Source organism: Diuraphis noxia, unplaced genomic scaffold, assembly GCF_037042655.1.
Source record: "Diuraphis noxia isolate RWA-SAM2 unplaced genomic scaffold, SU_Dnox_SAM2 contig0004, whole genome shotgun sequence".
NCBI lineage: Eukaryota > Metazoa > Arthropoda > Insecta > Hemiptera > Aphididae > Diuraphis > Diuraphis noxia.
In genome coordinates, this window is record NW_028301714.1 from 66,547,481 (window position 1) to 66,570,301 (window position 22,821).

At 26.7% G+C, this 22,821-nt stretch overlaps 2 protein-coding genes across 3 annotated transcripts; one reads left to right on the plus strand and one right to left on the minus strand.

Moving 5' to 3' along the window:
- Positions 1-1,522: 1,522 nt before the first annotated feature.
- Positions 1,523-20,697, plus strand: BicC (protein bicaudal C). Of its 2 annotated transcripts, XM_089225489.1 has the most exons (15): positions 1,523-1,803; positions 3,788-3,831; positions 3,916-3,985; positions 14,575-14,654; positions 14,734-14,946; positions 15,317-15,562; positions 16,206-16,424; positions 16,491-16,659; positions 16,859-17,221; positions 18,337-18,405; positions 18,512-18,601; positions 18,662-18,771; positions 18,839-19,022; positions 19,098-19,217; positions 19,996-20,695. In XM_089225489.1, the coding sequence occupies exons 1-15, from the start codon at positions 1,563-1,565 to the stop codon at positions 20,100-20,102; spliced, it is 2,325 nt and encodes a 774-aa protein (XP_089081615.1). In that variant the 5' UTR covers positions 1,523-1,562; the 3' UTR covers positions 20,103-20,695. The 2 variants fall into 2 exon arrangements, with proteins under 2 accessions (XP_089081615.1, XP_089081616.1); XM_089225490.1 differs by lacking the exon at positions 18,337-18,405 and having other exon boundaries at positions 19,996-20,697.
- Positions 9,888-13,377, minus strand: LOC149056384 (uncharacterized). The gene is made up of 3 exons (XM_089225491.1): positions 12,897-13,377; positions 12,630-12,828; positions 9,888-10,586 (listed from the first exon to the last, which is right to left on the minus strand). The coding sequence occupies exons 1-3, from the start codon at positions 13,034-13,036 to the stop codon at positions 9,948-9,950; spliced, it is 978 nt and encodes a 325-aa protein (XP_089081617.1). The 5' UTR covers positions 13,037-13,377; the 3' UTR covers positions 9,888-9,947.
- Positions 20,698-22,821: the final 2,124 nt, after the last annotated feature.

Below are 22,821 nucleotides of genomic sequence, written 5' to 3' on the forward strand. Positions count from 1 at the left end.
TGATAGTCTACAACAAACTATTAATTGTAAACAAAACACGTTGAGAAACAATATAAGTGACATTTCAGTGTTGCTCAGAAACTCTATAATTTAAATGTTATATATAGTCATAAAAGCACTAGCACATCGTAATAATATGGTGATCGTGCGTAGTTATTCGCTTGGACAATTAAATCTAAAACATCTCTCGATAGTCGATTTGATATGTGAAACCACCTTGGGTAGGTCTTGGAGTGGAAACTAAATGTTTAAAAGCACACATATCATAGACACGGTGGCATAAAGTCTCTTGATCCCGTTGTTTGTTAAACTATAATATAATATATAATGAATGATGATAAAATGTATAAAGTACCTAGTATAATATAGTAATATTATATAATCATTTAATGGCATATTTAATTTAAAGACAGCTATATACTAACTTATAAATCAGTGGCGGATTTGAGGGGGGCGACGTGGGCACGTGGCGATTACCCCTCCTTACTAAGTTTTTGATACATAAACACAAACATAATTTAAGGGTGCGCTGATTTTGAAATCGGGGGTACATTAATACCCCCTAAGTCCCCCCCATATGTGAGCCTATGGTTACCATGCCACCATGTCCATCATAATTCATTCTTGTGAGTTGTGACATATAAGCATATCAATATAGCCGTATAGTATGGCGCACAGGTACTTAAAGTCTCGTAGAATCTTATATTTATTAATTTATTATATAATGACTTCTACATACAACATACCCTATTTAATACTGAAAAGCGTGGGGTGTAGTGTGTAGACGGTAGTATAGTGTAATAAGTATAATCAAAAATGAGTTATAAACAAAAATAGATATTTTATTATTTATTTGTAATTTATTGTTTTATTTTATTAGTGTAATATTTCTAATTAAAAATACATCAAACTATCAAAGACCTACTGATATTATAATAAATAAATATATATAATATATTGATAAAAATGTAATTCTACCTATATTAAATTTTCTCATTAATAAAAACCTGATTCAAAGTCAGAGCACTAATATTTTTTTTTAATTCAAGTAAAAATGTTGAAATAATTAATGTTATTTGATGTTTAAGAACCTATAGGCTATTATTTGTAATATGATTGTAAACGATATATGTTGTAACTAAATAGATATTATACGTATTAAATACTACTTAATACATTATAAATAATAATATTATAGAAAATATAGCAAATTACCCTATGGAAATTGTTTAAAGACAAAAACCACCTAAATAGGAGTGTAGATTATAATGTATAGGTATAATACTCATAATTTAATCAAATGTCCAAAATTGCGATATGAAATTTAATGTTGGAGACCACTACATCTTGTTTAATATATCATCTCTATCTATTGATTAGGTATACCTATGATGGATTTTATTTTAGTAACTTTACCTTACGGTTTAAATTCGATTATCTGTTAAGTCGTTATCTTAAGATAAACTAATGCGATTTTTATATTATAGTATACCATATATTTTGGACGTCCCGGTTATTCTACTCAAATAAACAGTCAAACGTCGTTATTCAAGCAGTGTACAATGACCAACAGCACAGCTAACAGCATGGCCACGATGTCTTCCATCGTGATGACTTCGGCTGCCAGCTCAGATACAATGTCTGAAATATCGGATTCTGGTACAGGAACATCTGGTAGAAGTTATAGTGACAGCCGAGAAGAAATGCATCAATTAGCGACTTCTTTAGGACTTGAATCAGCCGATGATTTGGCCAAGGAACGATTCAAAGTTGACAGAAAAAAACTTGAGGCTATGTTGCACTGTAAGTATTTTTTAGTAAATCATAAATATATGTATTACATAAGTCCAATAAGAATATAAATTAAAATTTGAACTATGTATTATTTAGTTACACGGAACTCAATATATATACACACAATAGTTATATAATAGTTATATTCTATGGAAAAACCCAGAAATTATAAGCGATGTAATAAACATAAAACAATTTAATTTAATTTTTATATGCATGTAGATAATTAAACAAAAATTAGTGCATACCTATACTAATAAGCTATTTTCTAGTATTAATGTAAATATTTTAATTATATTTTAAAAGCATTTAGTGGGATACTGGATGCTACCCACGCGTTTTTTGTAACATAGGTTACGTATACGACGACAAATTTTCGTTTACTAGTTGTTGCTGTTGTTTCTGATAGTTTTTATATTAGAGTGAAATAGTGAATTGACCTATTATCAAACTTGTCTATGCTAAAGCGTCACTGACTTTTCTCGATAATTTAATTTTAAAATCAAGAAATATCACGAATTAAAAACTTTGATATCTTGCTTGAAAATTAAAATAAGTATCAAATAAAAAGCCATCGCTTAAACACAAATAATTTTCCTACCTACTAAAAGTTTGATAATTGTTAAATTTTCACTTATATCAACACTATAACTTTGTCCCACGAGAGAACATGTCGGAGTGCAGGCGCATGGTATACGCAATCGAAACTAAAGCGAATGAACATTTATTATATGTGTTACTCAGTATAGGTACTCACACGCGCTTGTTTAATGAAATATTGTAAAAATTCCTCCGGGAAGCAAATACATTTAATATAGAATTTTACAGTAGGTTGATTCTGATATTATTAAAGATTATCACACAAAAATACATTTAGAACTTCTGAACATGAATTTTTTATCTTGTGCGTTCGTAAGACGAAAACAACACATAGGTAAAAGTTACATCTTAAATTTAGGTACGTTATGTACATTATTTATACATTTATGTAAACAACGGGACATCATTGACTAAATACAATTTAATTTTTAAATACTATAACATATTATATCTCAATAATTTTTGCATGAGACAATATCAATTTAATTTTATAAAATTATAGTCTCTCAAAGAATTTGTTTCGTAGAGCGGGATGCTATTTATATTATATTCACTGAGGCCTAAGTTTAAGCAACTTCGAATAATTGTTATGGCCACCACCATAGACAAATATCTCTCGGTACAATCTTGTATAGCACTTACTAATTATTATACTTAAAGTGATTGCTTTATCATTACATCAATATTTAAATTGATAACTTCAATTTTGAGATTTAAAATTTAAACATAGTTTGTAACTCTATATTATTGAATACTTATGTATATTATCTAAGGACTCATAAATATGTAAAATTGTAGCATTGTAAAAAAATCAAACACAACAATTAAATAAATACAAAATTGTGTTTAATAGCACGATAAAAATTATTTATTTATTTGTAACAATTTATGAACGCTTTAAAAGTTATTTTTCATGAATGAAAAATAGACAAAAAGTATCTTAATTTAATTTCTATTTGGTTACGACATTAGAAGTCATATAATTAATATTCAGTAGATGCGAGGTTTATTTGTCTTAATGTTCTTAACTTATCAGTATACTTGTGTAGTTCAGTAGTTGTATACTATAATATATATTTTTTTTTAATTTAACAATAATATATTTTTTTTATTTATATATGATATAATATAATATATTATTATACCAGTGTATCATCAATAGTAAATTATTTTTTACTAATTAAATATTTCAAATTATTTTATTGTATTTTTAAACTATTATTTTATGTACGGGTTTAGATAATTCACAAATAATAGGTTGTATCTATAATATATTTTTCTTAATTTTAATATTTATTGAGTTAAAATAATGAGTAAACCTTGAGACATAATTTAGACATTTAAAAATATCTTATGAATGTTTAACTAATTTGTATAAACCATAATTCTTTAGGTGATGGTGAGGACGGATTAACAGCAGTCAACTTTTTTCAAAAAGTAATTTTTTTTTCATGAAGTATTGATTACTTTTACTTTTTGATAGTGTAAAGTTAACATAACATAAAAATTCACTTTTTTAAGGTAATGACTGATACGAGAACACTCATTTTGTGGCCAACTAGATTGAAAATTGGAGCAAAATCAAAAAAAGGTTAGTATCTAGCTATAGCTAAATAAGTAAAGACCGCATTTAATTGATATTGTGATTTTTTTAAGTTAAGATAAACACAATCTGATCAAATATATAGAGTATAGTCTATATAATTTTTATGTATTATGCATATTATTTAAATTCATAATGCAATGTTTTGTTATTTTGTATGTTTAAATTAACAAAAATCGGGAAAGTGGTATTGCTCTGATGTACATTAGGGGCGGACCTCTGACTAGGGTAGGTTAGATTTGAATGAGATGATAGGCATCATTGTATACGAAAAACGATTCTGAACGGAGATGATTTGTCAGTACTCAGTCTAGGATAATATATTATATTTAAATATTGTTGTATATTCTATTTTGAAACAAATATTTTATTTTTCAATTAGGACGCATTTTGCATAAGGCATGGTTAATCAAATTTTCCAAAAACATTGCATGTAGTTATCATAATTCAAAATACCTTATATTATTATAGATATACATATACCTGGTTTGAGGATAAATCGTTATCATTACGTGATTTCATAAAAATTTAAAACTCAAACGCTCAAAACATTTTTCTTGTAATGACGCTTCAAATTTTCTCTATAGCTATTTGAAGCAAAACTTATGGTAAACTAAGTGTTGAATTTTATAACCTTAGATAATAATATAAACGATATTATGAATTTTGAACTACAAAATAAATCGCAAATATTCATGGTTTTGACAAATTTTTGTCAATATTTGAAATTCAAATGCTAATAAAAATTTAATTTTCATTTCCGGACATTTTTTTTGTGATAAAGATTGAAAAACTTGTAAGGAATCTTATATTAAATTTTTAAATCTTAGTTTAAAAAAGAAAATATTTTATGAATTTCTAGCTTAAAATAATTTGTGAATTTTTGTGATTTTTACGTATTTTGTCAAAATTCAAACTTTGAAATGCTTATAAAAAAAAATTGTGACAATGAATTTATTTTATTTTTCAACAGCTATTGTAACAATATTTTAAGAGACTTGTATTAAATTTTCAAGATTTTCTACTCAAAAAATAAATTTTTATCGATTTTAATTTAAAAAAAACTAATAATGATTGAAAATTGCATATACTCGTACATATGAATAGTTCAACTTAAGTTAAAATTTTTTTTAAATTTCATGGTAGATAGAATATACTTATATAAACATTCGGTGAACATTTCATGTATCAATGGTCATTCGTTTTAAAGTTACAACAAAAATCAAAATCGATTTTGTCGAAAACTGATTGTACGAAAAATTTCCTGTTTTTCCCTTAATTTTTAGTTTGTTTTTCTCGATTATTTAGAAAAATATTAAGAATTTTTTACTATTGATCCTCCAAAGTATCAACTAGATTCACTTTCTGATTTAACAAGGTATAAGTTAAATGTCAAAGCATTTTTACTGCCCCAAAACGTAATGACAAACACAAAAAAAAAATTCATGGTTTTGACGAATTTTTGTCAATATTTGAAATTCAAATGCTAATAAAAATAAAATTTGCCTATGTATTCTTATAATTTTTTATTCACTATAAGAAAAACTTATGAGGAACTTTGTATTAAATTTTCAAGTATTTTGATAGGTCCAAAAAAATTTTATCGACACTTTAAAATTTGAAAATTATATCATGTAAATAAAATGCCAATCTAAATAACTGATAAAATTTTCAAGTATCTACGACTTATACTTTTTGAATAATAACAAATATTTAAAATCGTTTTATGAAATCGTTTTATGAAATCGTTATCGTTAAGCTATTTCGTAAAATTTAAAATTCAAACGCACTTAAAATTGTTCCTATAATGATGTTTCGAGTTTTATCCATAGCTACTTGAAGGAAAACTTATAGCAAACTTAGTGTTGTATTTTTAATCCTTAGTTATAAACGTAAACAATTTTATGATTTTTCAACTTCAAAATTACTTGCAAATTTTCGCGTTTTCGACATATTTCGTAAAAATTTGAACTATAAACGCTTATTGAAAAAAATTGTAGATTACGATTTTTAATTTTTTTTTTGCTACAATAAAAACAACTCATAAGGAACCTTGTATTAAATTTTCAAGTTTTTTTGTTCGTCCAAAATTTTTTTTTACCAGCACTTCAAAAAAAAATTTTAAATTTCAGTGGTCTATAAATAACTCAAAAAAAGGTAAACATTTTTGAAATTAAACTGTATATAGATATCACTAACATAAACATTTGGTAAAAAAAAAAATCACTACATCATTTGAAATTCCATTTATTCTTTATATGTGCTTAATTTTCGTATTTTTAATATTTTCAAAGGCGTTAATTGTCGATAAGTGATAACATTTTAAGTCTCTATATAGACCATTAATTTTGAAGTTACAATAAAATAATTGAAATATATTTTATGAATATATGACTCACTAAAGTTGACGTTTATTATTTAATTCAAGACAACAAATTTAAAATAAAAATAAATTAAAAATAGCCAAATTTCCAAAATTACATACCTACTTAAAATGTACAAACAACTTTTATATACTATTATATTTTATTTTATAGTCTATTTCAATTTTTCTAAATTTATAAAAATCTAAAAAAAAATGTTCACTAATCATTAATTGTACATACCTACCTGTATGTATATGATATACAATATACATGTATTAAAAACTACTTACGTTGAGTCATTGAATAATATAATATAATATCTATATAGTACATTAGTATACTACCCATTATAGTTATTATTTTAGTAAGTTTTTAGTGCTATTACCTAATCTTGGAGCAACTTTTTATTAAATTTTAAAATAAAAATGTAACTACTTTCAATTTTTGATTATGTTTTAAAGTTTAAATTGTTAACGTCATTATTGATATCTATGATAAAGAAATAAAGAGACGCATGAATTGAAATTGGTATTTATATAATTATAATTATTGATTATGTTTATTTTCATATAACTATAACCCGACCGCCGTATCAATTCAATTCACTTGATTACTAAAAATATCACACTCACAAGATATCCCTACTTTTAAAAGTCTGTTAGACCAAACGACGACTAAAATACTAAATATATCGTTAAAAAAATGTAATTATCTTTATTCATTTCATAAACAAGTTGACAAGATTACACACTCGTGTTGAATACCTACTTGCATTAGTTGGCGTTTTTTGTCTTAAATGTTTTACACATTCAATTCTAATTATATCATTATATTTTATTTTATTATTTATTATTGATGCTACTCGTATTTATTATTACAAATATAATGATCAATATGTCTCGTTTATTTCAACTGCTGACTGATATGAGACGGAATAAAGAGGCTTTTAAGTTTTTAGATTATCAACCTCAGAAAACGTTCTTTTGGTCAACTAAGGATGATACTTTGTGGATAGAAATTTTAAATACTGAGTATAAGGCTCATAAAACTCAAGGTATGTTATAAAATGTATGTTGACACTAGACAGATAATAGTTTTGAACATTTGCATTTCATAGATTCTACTTACTACCTTTATACCTTTATAAGTACGTTTTAATTAGTAATTCATCAATATTATTATAAGAATACAAAATACTAGATCATTGATTCAATAATTTTATGGATAGTTTCGTGATCTTTTTTTTTAAAAGTACTACCTACCATCATCCACCAGTATCGTCTACAGCTAGGGAAGATATTAAATCTTTGGATTTGGTACATAATTTAATATTTTATTTAAATAAATATTTTTAGTTTTGTAATTGAATTAAAAAATAAAAATATATAATAATGTTTGTAGACATACTTATAATAAGATTTTGTGATTTTAACATACATTAACATCCACTATTCAAAAAATTATTACCTATGTATAAATCTTTTCTTTAAGTTAAATGTCTTGTATATAGATTGTAAATTTTCTTTAATTAATAAAAAAAAAGTTGAATATCTATAGGGTAAAATATTATTTACTGCTTATAATAATAACTACAAGACATAATTACATAAACTGTCAAATTGATATTTCAACATTTTGTAAAATATACTGATAACACATGATTTCTATAATATATGTACTGGCTTGGTAGTATAATACTCAACGGTACTTACATAGTAACAGTAACATACACTTATATTGTAATACTAAATACTAGAAATGTATAATAGGTTGTGTATGAAAAAAAAATAGAAGTCTGCAATAGTTAAATCTATTTTGCGGTGTGCGGTCTGTCAACGATTACAATATATTACAATTTACAATTGAAAGACATCCGCCACATCCGTAGCACCATACAAGAAGCACCCAATACCGTTCATGTTAACTGATAAAGACAATGTAACATTGATCATTGATTAAATATTTAGATGTTTAGATTTTACATACTGCTCACGATTTACACGTTTATTAAAATTTAATTATTAGAGTTGTAGTACTGTAATTGAAGTAGTTACTACTGTCAACATTAACCATACAAAATTGAAGATACTAATGGGCAATAGCTATTTAGATGATGATTTAATAGAATACTAAAATTATAATATTTGTTATGTGGTATGATAATAATATGCCGAATGCTGGTGTGGAGTAGTCATAGGGTAATTATAAATATTACTCTATGGGAGTAGTACATTAGAAAAAACAAACACACACAGAGCACCTATAATATACAATTGGTACAATCAATCAAAGTAGAAATATTTAATTTTTATTCCGAGGAATCATTTTAATTGGTTCGAAATTTTTAAGGCGGGTTCCCACGGCGCGTGGCTCGGCGAACTTCGCGCAACGCGGTTGTTGTACCGAGCATACATGTATGCTCGGCATATCACGAGCCTACAATGTCAACAGCATTCCTACGGCGCGTGACTTGGCGAGCCACGAGCTTATCCGAGCCGATCAGAGTTCCTACAAAATTATTTAGACGCCAAAAGTCTCAGTTCAAAATGAGTCGTTCTTTGGATAACACGCAAATTGCTGCTTGTGCAGCAGCGTATATTGTAATTGTAGGCGGTGATTATTTAAAAGAAAAATTAGTTGAAAAAGAAAAAACGAAATCCTGCAAGGAAAGAAGATATTGGATGCATGAAGTTTACAAAAGCCGTGCTAGGTAAGTATATGCTTATGTAAATTAATATTTAATTTTAGGTTTTATAAATTTAATTTTAGTTTAATTTGTTTATATTTAGTTTTTATTGACTACCTTTTTTTAACAGTTTTAACTTTAAATGTACATACAAGAACATAACAGTTTATAATTTATTACAAGCTAGTTTTTTTTTTTTTTAAACTTATAGTTAACAAGTTTTTGATAAAAAATACTAAATGAAAAAATAAAATTATATTATACTATACAGTTGTACTTAATATTATTATTAATATATTATACTACAACTACAATATAGGTACAATGCAACGGATCTGTTAGAAGATTTAAAACGAGGACCATCTAACAAGTTTCAAAACTTCTGTAGAATGTCTGCCACAGACTTTGAATATCTTATTCAAAAAATTGGTCCAACCATATGTAAAACTGATACAAATATGAGAAAGTGTATTCCGGTTCAGGAAAGGCTAGCTGTTACCTTAAGGTTCTTAGCCACAGGAGATAGCTTTAAGAGCTTGTCATACTTGTTCAAGTTTTCAAGTCAAACTGTTTCCAGGTGTATTCAAGACGTTTCTAAGGCGTTAAATCAGGAGTTGAAAAATGAAATCATGGTAAAGTATTTATATTTTAAAACATATCTTTTATTAGAATAATACCTTTTAATAAAATAATATTTAAAAAAAAAACAAATAATTAATAAAATCAAATTTGAAACTTTGAAAAACACTTTTTTTCTTAATAATATTTAAAATTAATAAATAATAATACAGAATGTAATATAAACATTTTAATAAAAAAAAAACTAATATTTTCTATGTATAAAAACAATATTTAGTACCTACATACCTACTAAATTGCATGTTATAATATGCTTATTTTAGTAGGATGAACCAAAATTAGTATCTTGATCAACAGTCAACACTTTTTTTTCTCCTACATTACTATGTTGTAATGTTGTTGGTGTTGGTTTTTGCAATTGTTGAAAATGTTGATGATAATATGTAGATGGCGTAGAAGATATGTTCTGTGGTGATGATAGTGGCTGAATAGATGATGATGATGATGATGATGCTGTTGAATAACTATCATGTTGTAACTGTTGAGGATAATATGTCGGGATATTGGTACTTGGAAATTGATTATAGGGTGGTTGAGGCTGTACCATTTGGTTATCTGAATGTTTTAACCGAAACATAAGATTGTCAATCTCCATCATTGCAATGTCTTGTTTGTATTCATTAAAGGATTCTAATTTAGCGCAAAGTAAATCGGTAAAGAGTGTACACTTATTTTTGGCCGGAGTTTGTGTAATTTGTTTTAAAATTGTAAATGCCTCGTCCATCTTGTTCTCAATCACTTCCACTTTATCATTTGATTTTCTTTTTTTACTTAATTTACTGGATGACGGAGATAGGCTCTTAAAATTGCAGTCCGGAGTCTGAGGATCATCGATTTCAGTTGTGTCGTACAATTGACAATTTTCAGTCGTGTTGTCGTCATCCACCAAATTTTCAAACTGATAAAAATAATAAAATATATGGTTTGTTTGATTATTAAAATAAAATTGAGAAACATATATCTATGTTATTATATTCTATGTATGTCAATATAGTATAAAATTCAAAATGTATTTCAAATACGTATTTTTGAATGATTAATTACAATACTCAACTATAAAGATCACTAGATAGTAAATTAATTGTATTTATATTTAAAACGTTTAATTTAGGTATATTGTACAGTCTTAATTTTACAAATAGTATATAAATATAAATATCTATAGGTATATTGTGGACGCATATGAATAATTAAATTCAGTTGCATTTAGATGTCAATGTAACTATTATGATTATAATAAAAACAGTATAATATGTTATGTTTAAAAAAATTTTAAAATAAAAAACGCAACGTAAATAAAATCAATCATTATTTTTTTTAGTTACCAAACAATGAAAGTGGTTGGAAAAATTTAGCATCAGATTTTTACGATAAATGGAATTTCCCCAACTGCCTCGGGGCTATTGACGGAAAACATATAGTGATCCAGTGCCCTGCAAATAGTGGATCTGAATACTATAATTATAAGGGAACGTTTAGTATTGTGCTTATGGCTGTCGTGAACTCGGATTATAGTTTTACTTATGTGGATATCGGCTGTCAAGGCAGAATCAGTGATGGTGGCGTACTTCGGAACACGTCGTTTTTTAAAAAACTGGAGACTGATGAATTATTAATACCACAAGAAGGAATACTACCTAATACAAATGTTTCATTGCCATATGTATTTGTGACTGATGAAGCTTTTGCCCTGAGTAAGAACATAATGAAACCTTACTCAGGAGTCTATGAAGATGGAAATTGCAAAAGAATTTTCAATTACCGACTTTCTCGAGCACGTAGAGTGGTTGAAAACGTTTTTGGAATTATGGCCTCAGTATTCCGTGTATTTAGAGGACCTATACTTTTAGATCCAGAAAAAGTTAGAGATATAACAATGACTTGTGTATTGTTGCATAACTTCTTACGGAAAAGCAGATCATCAAATTCCATATACACACCACCTGGAATTTTCGATACTGAAAATAATGATGGAATTGTAATACCAGGCTCTTGGAGGTCCGAGCAAAATTGTACCAAATCTATGCTTCCATTACAAAGAGTGCCGAGAAAATCTGGCCTTGAAGCAAAAATGGTTAGGGATCGGTTAGCGGAATATTTTATGACAAGCGGAACGGTGGAATGGCAAGAAAATGCCAAATAATAAATTAAAATTAAATTATTATTACTTATATAACATATTTGTAATATACGTATTCACGTATTTGTATTTACGTTATTTATTTAATATTATTATTATTATTTACACTAATAAAAACAGCATTAATAAAATAAATTTAACATATTAAGATACTTAATAGAAGTATTCATTTTTTAAACCAAACTAAAACTTAAAAATATTTATGATAAATACATTAGTAATTATTTCATTGAAACTATTTTATTGATTAGATTTTTATTCATTTCTGCTTTTAAAATTATATAGACGATATAGTAGTTTATTTCGGGTCATTCATATTTATTTTTCACAGCTATATGGTAAACATAAATACCTACACTTTAAATGAACAAAAATAACACAGAAACTATGAACATTTAACATTTGGTTCATGGTTGGTAGAATACATGTCGACACCGGTTACTACATGTCTAAACCGGTGACAGAGCATCGTGAATGATTACTATTTATATTTATATTCATATTTATATTTTCTGCATTGGCCATTGGCATTTTTAACGTGCACAGGGCCGTACTTAGGAGAATATAATTATTGAAATATATCATAGTATAAGTATACAAAATAATAAATAAATATTTATTAATTAAATAATATTTTTTATAAGTAATATACAATCTGTACCAATAGAGGCACAATAAGAATATGGGCTATATTATTTACAATTGCATGAAACGGTTGATGGAAGAAGCTACTGCAGCCTACGAAGTGTATTATCCAAATAATAAAATATAATTAAACAAAATATAACTAATTAAACTTACCTCTGTTGAAATTGTTTTTTTTGCAACGTAAATCCCATGCAGAAATGACATTGCATTGTAGGCAAACCAGTCAGGCTGAATAACGTCTTTGGTACCACTCCCAGTACCCTTGCTTGCTTTAACTTTGTTTAACAGTTTTCTATAAGTAGCCATAAGAGAATCTTTTTTTTTTTTTAATTCTGTAATATCAGTTTTGACACTAAAATTACAAATATACAAAAATCAATATTTAAAAATATTATAAAAAAATCAAAAATTAAATCTAACCTTAATTTGTTTTCTATTTCTTTCCACGCATCGTGAACTATGTTCCTATTTTTATGACCCGGATGGCGTGGGTTCCAAATTTGTGGATATCCTTCATATAGTTGCAAAAACTCTATTACCTCATCATTTGACCATTCCATGATAATAAATATTAATAATGATTAAAAAATAAAAAACACCAAATTGCAAAATAAAACACCAAAAAACGTATAGGTACAACTATCAATGGCTCGCCGAACCGCAAGCTCGTTGGAACGCTGATTAAATGCGCGGCTCGTTTCCTTTGGCGCGGACATATCGGACCGACAATTTTCGGATAGACACGAGCCTGGCCGAGCTATACCGCGCCTAGACGAGCAAGAGCGTTCCCACGACGCGTGTAGTGTACCAAGCCAGCGAATTTGACTCGTGGCTCGCCGAGCCACGCGCCGTGGGAACCCGCCTTTAGAAGTAAACTACTTTAATAGTTGGTTAATAATTATCTTCTAAAAGTTGATTTTATAATGGATCAATGGATGGGAATATTACATATTATTATGATTTACGGGGCAGATGAGGGAATTTAAGGAATTTCGAAGTAGACACAATTTGTGTTAAAAATAATTTTAAAATACTGTTAAGGTGCCTAGTTATATCTAATTATAATTCGGACAAAAACTTGACCGGAAATCCCATTAATTGTGGACGTAATAAATTAGAGAGGGTATAATATGATAATTGGTATTATGGTTTATACGTTAAAACACTACATTTTTATTGAAGATGTTACATAGAAATGTAATTATTTATTTATTTATTATACAGGTTGACTATGTTAACCATGAACACCCAACATAATCAAAAATAAAGTATTTTTCTGAACATTAATACGTGTAAATTTAATATGATACGTTGGTTTATTTAGCAAATTATTTTACTACTATTGTACATTGAACATTCAAATCTCAGAAATAGTCGTTAATCGTTATAGTCATAAATAAAATATAAGTTATGCTTCTAGTTATTAATAAAAATAATATTCGTTTAATATTTGATATTTCAATACTTGCATTTTTCGTAGAAAAATTATTTTGTTTTAGAACTAATGGTCGGCAACCTGCTCGCGGGTCTAAACGCTATTGTATACGGCTCGCATTAAAATTTTAAATAGTTCTTTTTTTCATTGTGTTAACTATAGGCGCACAGACTAACACGAATTGTAAATAATTTGGAATATCAAATTTTTATTAATATCAGGAATTCAAACTCTTTAATTTGTGAATGTGGTTTATGAGTCTAAAAAGGTTGCTTACCACTTGTATATTATGCTGTAAGCTGTTGTTTCAAAATAACGAATGATCACTGACCACTGTTACATTTTATACCATGTTTTGATTTATTTTAATACCTAGGATATGTAGTTCGCATATGTAGTATGCATTTAATAATCTAAAAAATGAATTATTTTTCATTCTGAATCATTTTTGATTTATTATTTAAAGGTATATAGTATATAATTTACTAATTTTATTTAAATGCATAAATATAAAGCAATTATATACATAAAAATGGCTATAGGTACCTACTCTATTTATTTCCTTTGATTAAGAAAAAAAATCACTTACCTAATACTATATCATAAATGTTAATAATTTGTTTGCATCATTTAATATTTGAAAACTTGTATATACTTCTATAGATCCACATGTTCGAATCGCAGGACTCCCAGAAGATGTAAAAGCAGCTAAAATGCAAGTGATGAGTGTATTGGATGATCGAGTGAGAATATTTTCTGTTACCTTGGACAATGTATTTAATAAATAACTATCCAAAAATAATCATATTATATTACATCCAGAGCAATCGCGTGACAATGAAGCTAGATCTTAGTTACACTGATCATTCACATATTATCGGTCGTGGAGGTCTGACCATTAAACAAGTGATGGAAAACACTGGATGTCACATACATTTTCCTGATTCAAACAGAACAAGTTTGTTGGAAAAAAGCAATCAAGTTTCTATTGCTGGCAATTGTGGTGCTGTAGAACGGGCTAGAGCTCGTGTCCGAGTAAGTACCTACTGAGTTATAAATTATAATATCTATTCATTATATTATAAACTTTTGGTTTCAACTATATTTTTTATTATAATGTATGACTATGAAACTATGAAAACATCATGAATTGAATCTAGGACATTTTTTCCATATAGTTTACAATGTAGGTATTACTGGTAATAAATAAAAAAAAATATTTATGAACTATGTTAGAACAAGTTGGCAAGTACTTGAATTGTTAAAGTTTCAATTAAATATATAAATTGTAGGGAAATGTTTGAAATTAAAAATATTTTTTGTCATAGGAGAAGAACAAGGATGTTGTTTGTCTTACAAAAATATTATGAATAGTAATAATTGTATTATGTATTTTTATTTTTAGGAATTGACTCCATTGATATTTTGTTTTGACTGGCCAAACATTGGGACCGTTCAAAATTATCAAGATCCATCTAGTCAATTCCCATACATTGGCTCTATTCAAGAAAATTTTAATGTTCATGTTATGTTTCGTACTAGACCAAAACTTCATTCGACTATGGTTATGGTTAAAGGCCATGAATGGGATGTCGTGAGAGTGAAAGAAGCTACTATGCAACTTATAACTCATATGTGTGGAAACCTTGCAGTAAGATATTAAATGTTATGTTAATTGAGAACAAAGTACATATTAGGATATAATTATATTTTATCTATACAAACTAAATATATATATTATTTGGCTGATAAAATAATTTTTCGCAAGCTTATACAATTTATATTGTGGTGCAATTTTAGATAATTGTTTATGTCATTAGAAAGTATGAAAGTAGTGTTATTTTTATCATTTGTTTTATTGTTATTTAAATTTTTTGATTAAATACATTAATTTAAATGGTTTATCAAAGATATATTTTCTTATTTTTAAACTCCATTGTGTTCTGGTTACAGTGTGTAACCTATAAATCTTAAGCTGCACATTTTCTCATCTAAAAATCTTTGAATTCAAACACAGTATTTTGAAAAAAATGCTTTATTACAGTTAAGAAGCCATGGATTGTTGAATACTGAATTAAAAATATAGTAGATGTAGATGAAGTTTTCATAGTTAAAAAAGTTTAAAAGTGGTACTAAAGTTTAAAACTCAATGATAAAAAGCAATTGATAAGTTTAAATTAATTTATTTCAGTATTCTTTTATATATTAAATAACTATTATTCCTGCTAAGTTATCAATGAACAATATGTGAATAATAAAATAAATATAAAATAATAATATTGTTACAATTTTAGAATCAAGTTTTAATACTTATGGTCATGGAAATATCTCCTCAACATCATAAAATAGTAATGGGGCCAGGTAATGAAACACTTAGAGCTATTACTCGTCGAACTGGAGCCCAAATATTGTTTCCGGATGCTAAGGACCCAAATATACCTTCCATTAAAAAAAGCAGTGTTACCATTACTGGACATATACATAATGTCTACGCAGCCCGTCAAATGCTTATTGTAATATTTTCTTTATATTTTGCTAAATTTAAATTAATATTAATAGAATAAATATTTTAATATTAGGGATCATTACCATTACTTCTTATGTTTGACATTCCACAAGACGAAATGGTACTAACCCACGAACAAATTGACAGTGTAATGCAACGTTTAGACATATATATATCGCTTCGACATAAAGCTAGTCAAAATATATACACCGTTTCAATAAAAGGTTTTGAAAGATCTGTAGGTGAGTGTTAAGTAAAAAATAATTTTTTATTATTTATTAAAATGTATTTATTTGTAAAATTACTCATAACTAATTGAAATTGTGTAAATAATGATTATTTATTTTGCAAACAAGTGAAGCAGTTTTAATAATTTGTATACACATAATTTTAAATATTGTACAATGCATAAAATACTTTAATTATCTATTATTTTTATAGGTAACATTTATGAGGGTAGGAAGTGTTTACTGGGTGGTACTGGAGAAATAATATCGCCAAGTATACCAAATACATATAATGTATCAAATGAAAATCCATCATTTTTAGTTTCCAATGGAGAATTTTTCAGTGGAAATCGATATTCAAATAAATCTTTTAACAATTTAGGCGGGTTTAATAATTTCACAAACTTCCCTGGATCAATTTCTACATCATGCCAAAATAGTGTAATTAATTTACCTTTGGTAAGCAACCATGGAAATATTCCTCAGATTAACGTTTTAGGCCCAAGAATACAACAGTTGGCTAACGATATAAAAATGGACAATTTATCAACTAATAATAATCACATTGGAAAATCAAGTAAATAATGTATATTATGGTATTATGTTAAACCAGAGGTTCTCAAACTTTTTTTTTACAACCACTCATGAATACTGAAAATTTGTTTAACACTTATGACTTAGAATATTACTATAATATAATATTCAAAACCTCAATATCATCTGGAATATATTACATTATGACAGTAGAACCTCATTAATCCAGGCTAATATGGGTAATTTAGCTTGTCCAATTTAATGAAAGTCCAGATTAAACAAAATAACCAAAAAATATATCCCTATTATAGATTTAAGAATATCATATTAAACTAATTACTATAATAATAAACTTAATATGATATATTGTAACATAATATTAGATCTAGCAAAAACATTACATATTAAAAACTTACATATCAACATAATGCATATGATCATAATTATTATATATTAAGGTACACTTTCATTAACTGGTTTGAAAAAAACTGCTTATCTTTTGTTGCCTTCCTTTCACATTTATTTCTCATATTAATAATTCACGTAGATGTCTCAAATGTTCGTAATATGCAGATATGTTTTCATCGTTGTTTATCTTCAACATATTTAAGGACAATATTTAGATGGTCTTAAATTTTACTAAGTTTTGGCTTAGATTTGATAATATTGTCTACTTCATCTTGATTGTATTCATCTGTTTCAGAGTTTTCTGCGGCGATGATGCTTTCAACAATCTCTTCTTCTGTTAAAATGTGATAGATATTATGTTTATTTTAGTCTACGGCATATACTCCGTATTTTTCGTAATATTAGACAACTGTCCAGATTAAGCTAAGTCTGGACTAATGGGGTCTGGATTAATGAGATTCTACTGTGCTTTATCTATATTTTGCATATTATACTATGACTACTTAGAGAAAACTTATGAACGGCAACCAAACCTTGCCTGTTTTTGCACATTCCCACTGCGACTAGGTGGTAGAGTGGTAGGAATTTTAGTATATAACCGCCGAGCTCAATCATTAGTATGCACCAATGAGTAGCACTCTTTACTCTCTCAGTGGCCTAAGTATATTATATAATCTTCTGCATCTCATAGTTTGAGTACCACTGTTATAGACAATTTAAAAATTTAATTTAATTTTGCAATTATTTTAGCATTTAATTATATTCAAGACTCAAATACTTCTCCAAATCAAAGTTTGTTGTCATCGTGTAATGAATTAGGTATTTTTGTTTCTAAATTTAAAAATAATTATTTAAATATTAAAAAAATTGTAATTCTTAATAATGTACAAAACTTTTTAAGTAATTAAATGATTTTCTTAATTAGATTTAGAAATGTTTGAGAACCGCGCACCTGGTTTTCGACGACAGCCGATAACATATGATTATCATAATTTACGGGTTGCTGCTACACAAGGTACACTTAAAGTCAAATTATAAAAATTGAAATATAATTTGCATTGTTTACATTTATTAGTGTCCCAAACAAAACCAAATCGATCGGAAATAAGAGTTCCAACATCTGTATGGTCCGGTTATGGTTTTAGTCAATCAAGTCCTTCAGCTATTTTAAAAGGACAACGAGATGTAAATTAATTTTTAATTATCTAAACTATTTGATTATTTTAAAGTATTATTATTATTATATTAATAGAACGAGCTAAATATATGGAGTAACTCTACACCTGAAATAATTAATGATATATCTGAACTGGCATCAATGGAAATGAGTAATCATCTTGATTCCACGCCTACATCGACTGTTTCTAAAATCACATCTTCTTCATTTGCTGATTTACCATCTCATTTGGCAGTTCTTGGTTTAGATAAATATATAAGTAAGTTAATTATTCAATTATTAACCATAGTTTATAATTTAATATGGTATAAATGTTTATATGTACCTACTTTAGACTTATTTAAATCCCACGAAATTGATTGGACTACTTTCAAGACATTGACAGAAAGTGACCTACGTGAAATTGGTGTTACAGCCTTAGGAGCTCGAAGAAAAATATTGTTATCTATAGCAGGTAAGATACTATATTTTTCTAATATATTAAAAACTTTGATTTCAAAAACATTAGTTGGTTTACAATATTTTCATTTTTTAAATTTGTTATCAAAATATATGACCTACAATTTTTATATGCATGCATTATATAAACATAATAAATATGTATTTTGTACCAAATACATTTTTAGACTATATTTGAATGTTTTTAGAAATCTCAGACTTTAATAAAATATTATTTTAAAAGGTTGTTCAGTAGAGGTTTTGCATATTATATATTTCAAGATAATTTATTAAAGTTCCTAATGTATATTATAATTTATAATTTATAATGTAATTATAAATAATGTAATTATAATTATTAAGTAGGTATATTATCCAATATTTTTATAATTCAACTTATTTACCTTTTTCAAATTTAATTTTAATTCGAAATAAACATAATTTTTACTTTTATTATAGAAGTTATTTTAATGTGAAACATTTTTGGAACTAAAAATTGGAGTACTATATTAAAATGATGTAATTAATTAAAACTAAAGTTATGATGGTAAAAGTAAGTTTTACAATAATTATGAGCCTATTAAAACAGTTAGGCATTGGTAATATTGACATTGAACTGTCTTCTTAAATGTATCTATTGTAATATAACACCGTTGCATTTTTTTTTTTTAAATATATAGTGTGTTAGAAAACACAAAAAACACATTGTATATAATATTTCAATATTTTATAACTGTTATTAAATTTTAGTTTTTATAATTTAATGATTTTACTTATTTTATTTATGCCTGTAGAATTGAATAAAAGGTGTCCAGTTGGTGGTTTATTTGGTATTAGCCCAGCTCCAGGTGCAGAAAGAAAAAGTCCTGCATCAAACAATAGTCCATCAGACACATGGTAAATTAACAAAAATATTAACTGTATGTTACAAAACTTCACATAATTTTTTGCTGTCAAAAATTATAAATTATAATTTAAATTATTAAAAACTCTAGAAGTTTAAAACTCTTAAACAATTTTTTCAAAATATATAGGTGCTAAACATATTATAATTATATAACTATCTTCAGATTTATTTAAAACATAACAGAATTTATAATATTTTAGTAACAATTACCCTTTATTTTTCCTTCAACCCAATTAGTATATTAATATGTTGTAACCAAACATTTCACACGGCTTTTATATTACTACCTATATATATTTGTTTATGTTTCAATAGCCTACCAATTTTAAAAAAAAATTATTCCAAAGTGTATTTATTTATCTCGAACTAAACTTTATGTTATTTTATTTGCTAAAAACTAAATAAATGTTGAATGTTTTTATGCGATTATCAATGTAATAGTTATGTACAATGTTTGTTAATTTTAAAAATCGTCAATCGTTGGTAAAATTAGATAGACAAACCATATTTATTATAACAACTTTAGGTAGAATTTTGATTTATGATTTTTTCAAAACCATTTATTGTATCCACTGTATTGTATTTCATGATGTTAAAATTGAGTTCTATATTATATTATTATTATTTTTTGTTGTTATATAAAATAAGTATTATTATTAAATATTATTATTATTTTTTTTTTATAATCTAAAAGTGGTGTATTATTTGGTATAAAAATAAAATATGTTTTTGTATATTATTATAAATACCTATATAATAAACAAATTTCACGTAATATTTAGTGGATTTTGAAATGTACTTAGAATATATATATATATTACTATAATACCCTGTACAAACACAACACAATAGAGAATAATCATACTAATTTATCTTTCAGTTATAAGTATACTGTAATAACGCAATCTGTTGAGTCAATAACGATCATGAATTATGATATAATTAATTACGAAATATGAATAGGTGGCTTTTAGAACTTACCATTAATGAGCTATTAGTAATTTTGGAAATAAAGTAAAGAAAAAAAAGGGCACAAAAGAATATGGTATTTGTAGCACTCACAAACATCATTTGGGGGTAGGCAGGGTGTGCAACGGCACTACTAACTTAAAAAAAACGTTAACAATATGCCCGCCATTAATACTCCAATATTATAATTGATATGATTCCTATAATGAAAATACTACCGATATCCGCTGCTTCAAATGAAAGATTTTTTCATCCCTCAAAAGAGTAAAAACTTATTTACAATTACAAACCACCATGGGTAACAAAAGATTAAATGATCAAATAATGATTATTGCAGTTGAGATGTTGAGAAGGAAAAAGCTAGTATAATATTGATTCACAAGAGGCTGTAAATGTTTTTATACACATTAAAACCTGTCGATATCCGCTTATTTAAATTTTAAAATAATAAATATTTTGATATTTTATATGAATGATTTTTAATTCTGGAATTAAAGAGTATTTCATTATTCATTATATCTTATTTGCCTTTTTTTCGAAAAATAGTGAAATGGCTTAAGCTCGTTTCATTAATCACTATTATAATTTATAAACTTTTAATTCTTTGAAATGTTAACTATTTAAAAGTTGTATTTGTCGTTATAAATAATTTCAATTAGAATTATGAAAGAAAGGAAAAAATATTTACATAGTGTTATAAATTAATTATTGGGTTTAGAAAAGGTCAATAAATACTTCAGTAATCTTACGTTTAACACTTTAACTTATATTGAACCATAAAACACTACAATAGCTGTAAAACGCTCACCACGCGCTGTCCTGCTATGCACTGCCAGACTGCCTCTATACGTGGCACGTGCAATGTGCACTGTCCACTCTCTCATCAGTGATCACCCCTACCACCACTATATGATAGATAACAATATGTTTGCATAGGTTACCTATATATATATAATATATAATAAATGACCTGGTGATAATATCAAAATTGGCCTGCTTAAAAATTCGCTTACCTGAAAAAGAAATTGAAATCACGCCCCAAGTACCACTCTTCTGTACGTTTGGTAGGTGTCTAAAAGGGTCTCTGTCATGTAAGTGCTGAATTTTAATTTAATAATGTAAAATTATTCTGTACTAAAAATAATTATAACTTTTATAAGAAAATAGTCTGTCAACCTATATCACTAAGTATATTATTGCTATTTGCTATATTATTTACTACAATAATAGATATTAGCTATACGATTGAATTAATTTTTGCAAGATAAATATAACTTTTAAATCGTATTGGGTGTATACAATATACCTAATATATATTTTAAAAGTTTTGAGGATTCACAAATTATATTATTAAAATTTTAAAAAAATTTAAAGTTTTTTTTTTATTAACACGAAATATACCCTCGGCGAAATAGACCTTGGGTTACAAAATTTAAGTTACATTGGGTTGTATTCAGGGGCGTATTTAGACCGGGGCCGCCGGGGCCTAGGCCCCGGGGCCCCCTAGGTGTGCCGAAGTCGGGGGCCACAGGACCTTTATTATTACATAAAAAAAAAATACTGAATATTTTTTTTAAAAATTATATTTACGTAGAAAAAAATTTGATCTAAAATATGTAACGAAAAAATATGTACAGCGCGGCGGTAACGTTCATTATCTTGACATCTTGTATATTACTATCGAAATCCAATAATAAACGTCACTGGTTTTTCAAACGGACGGTTAGTTATATAGATAAGCTAT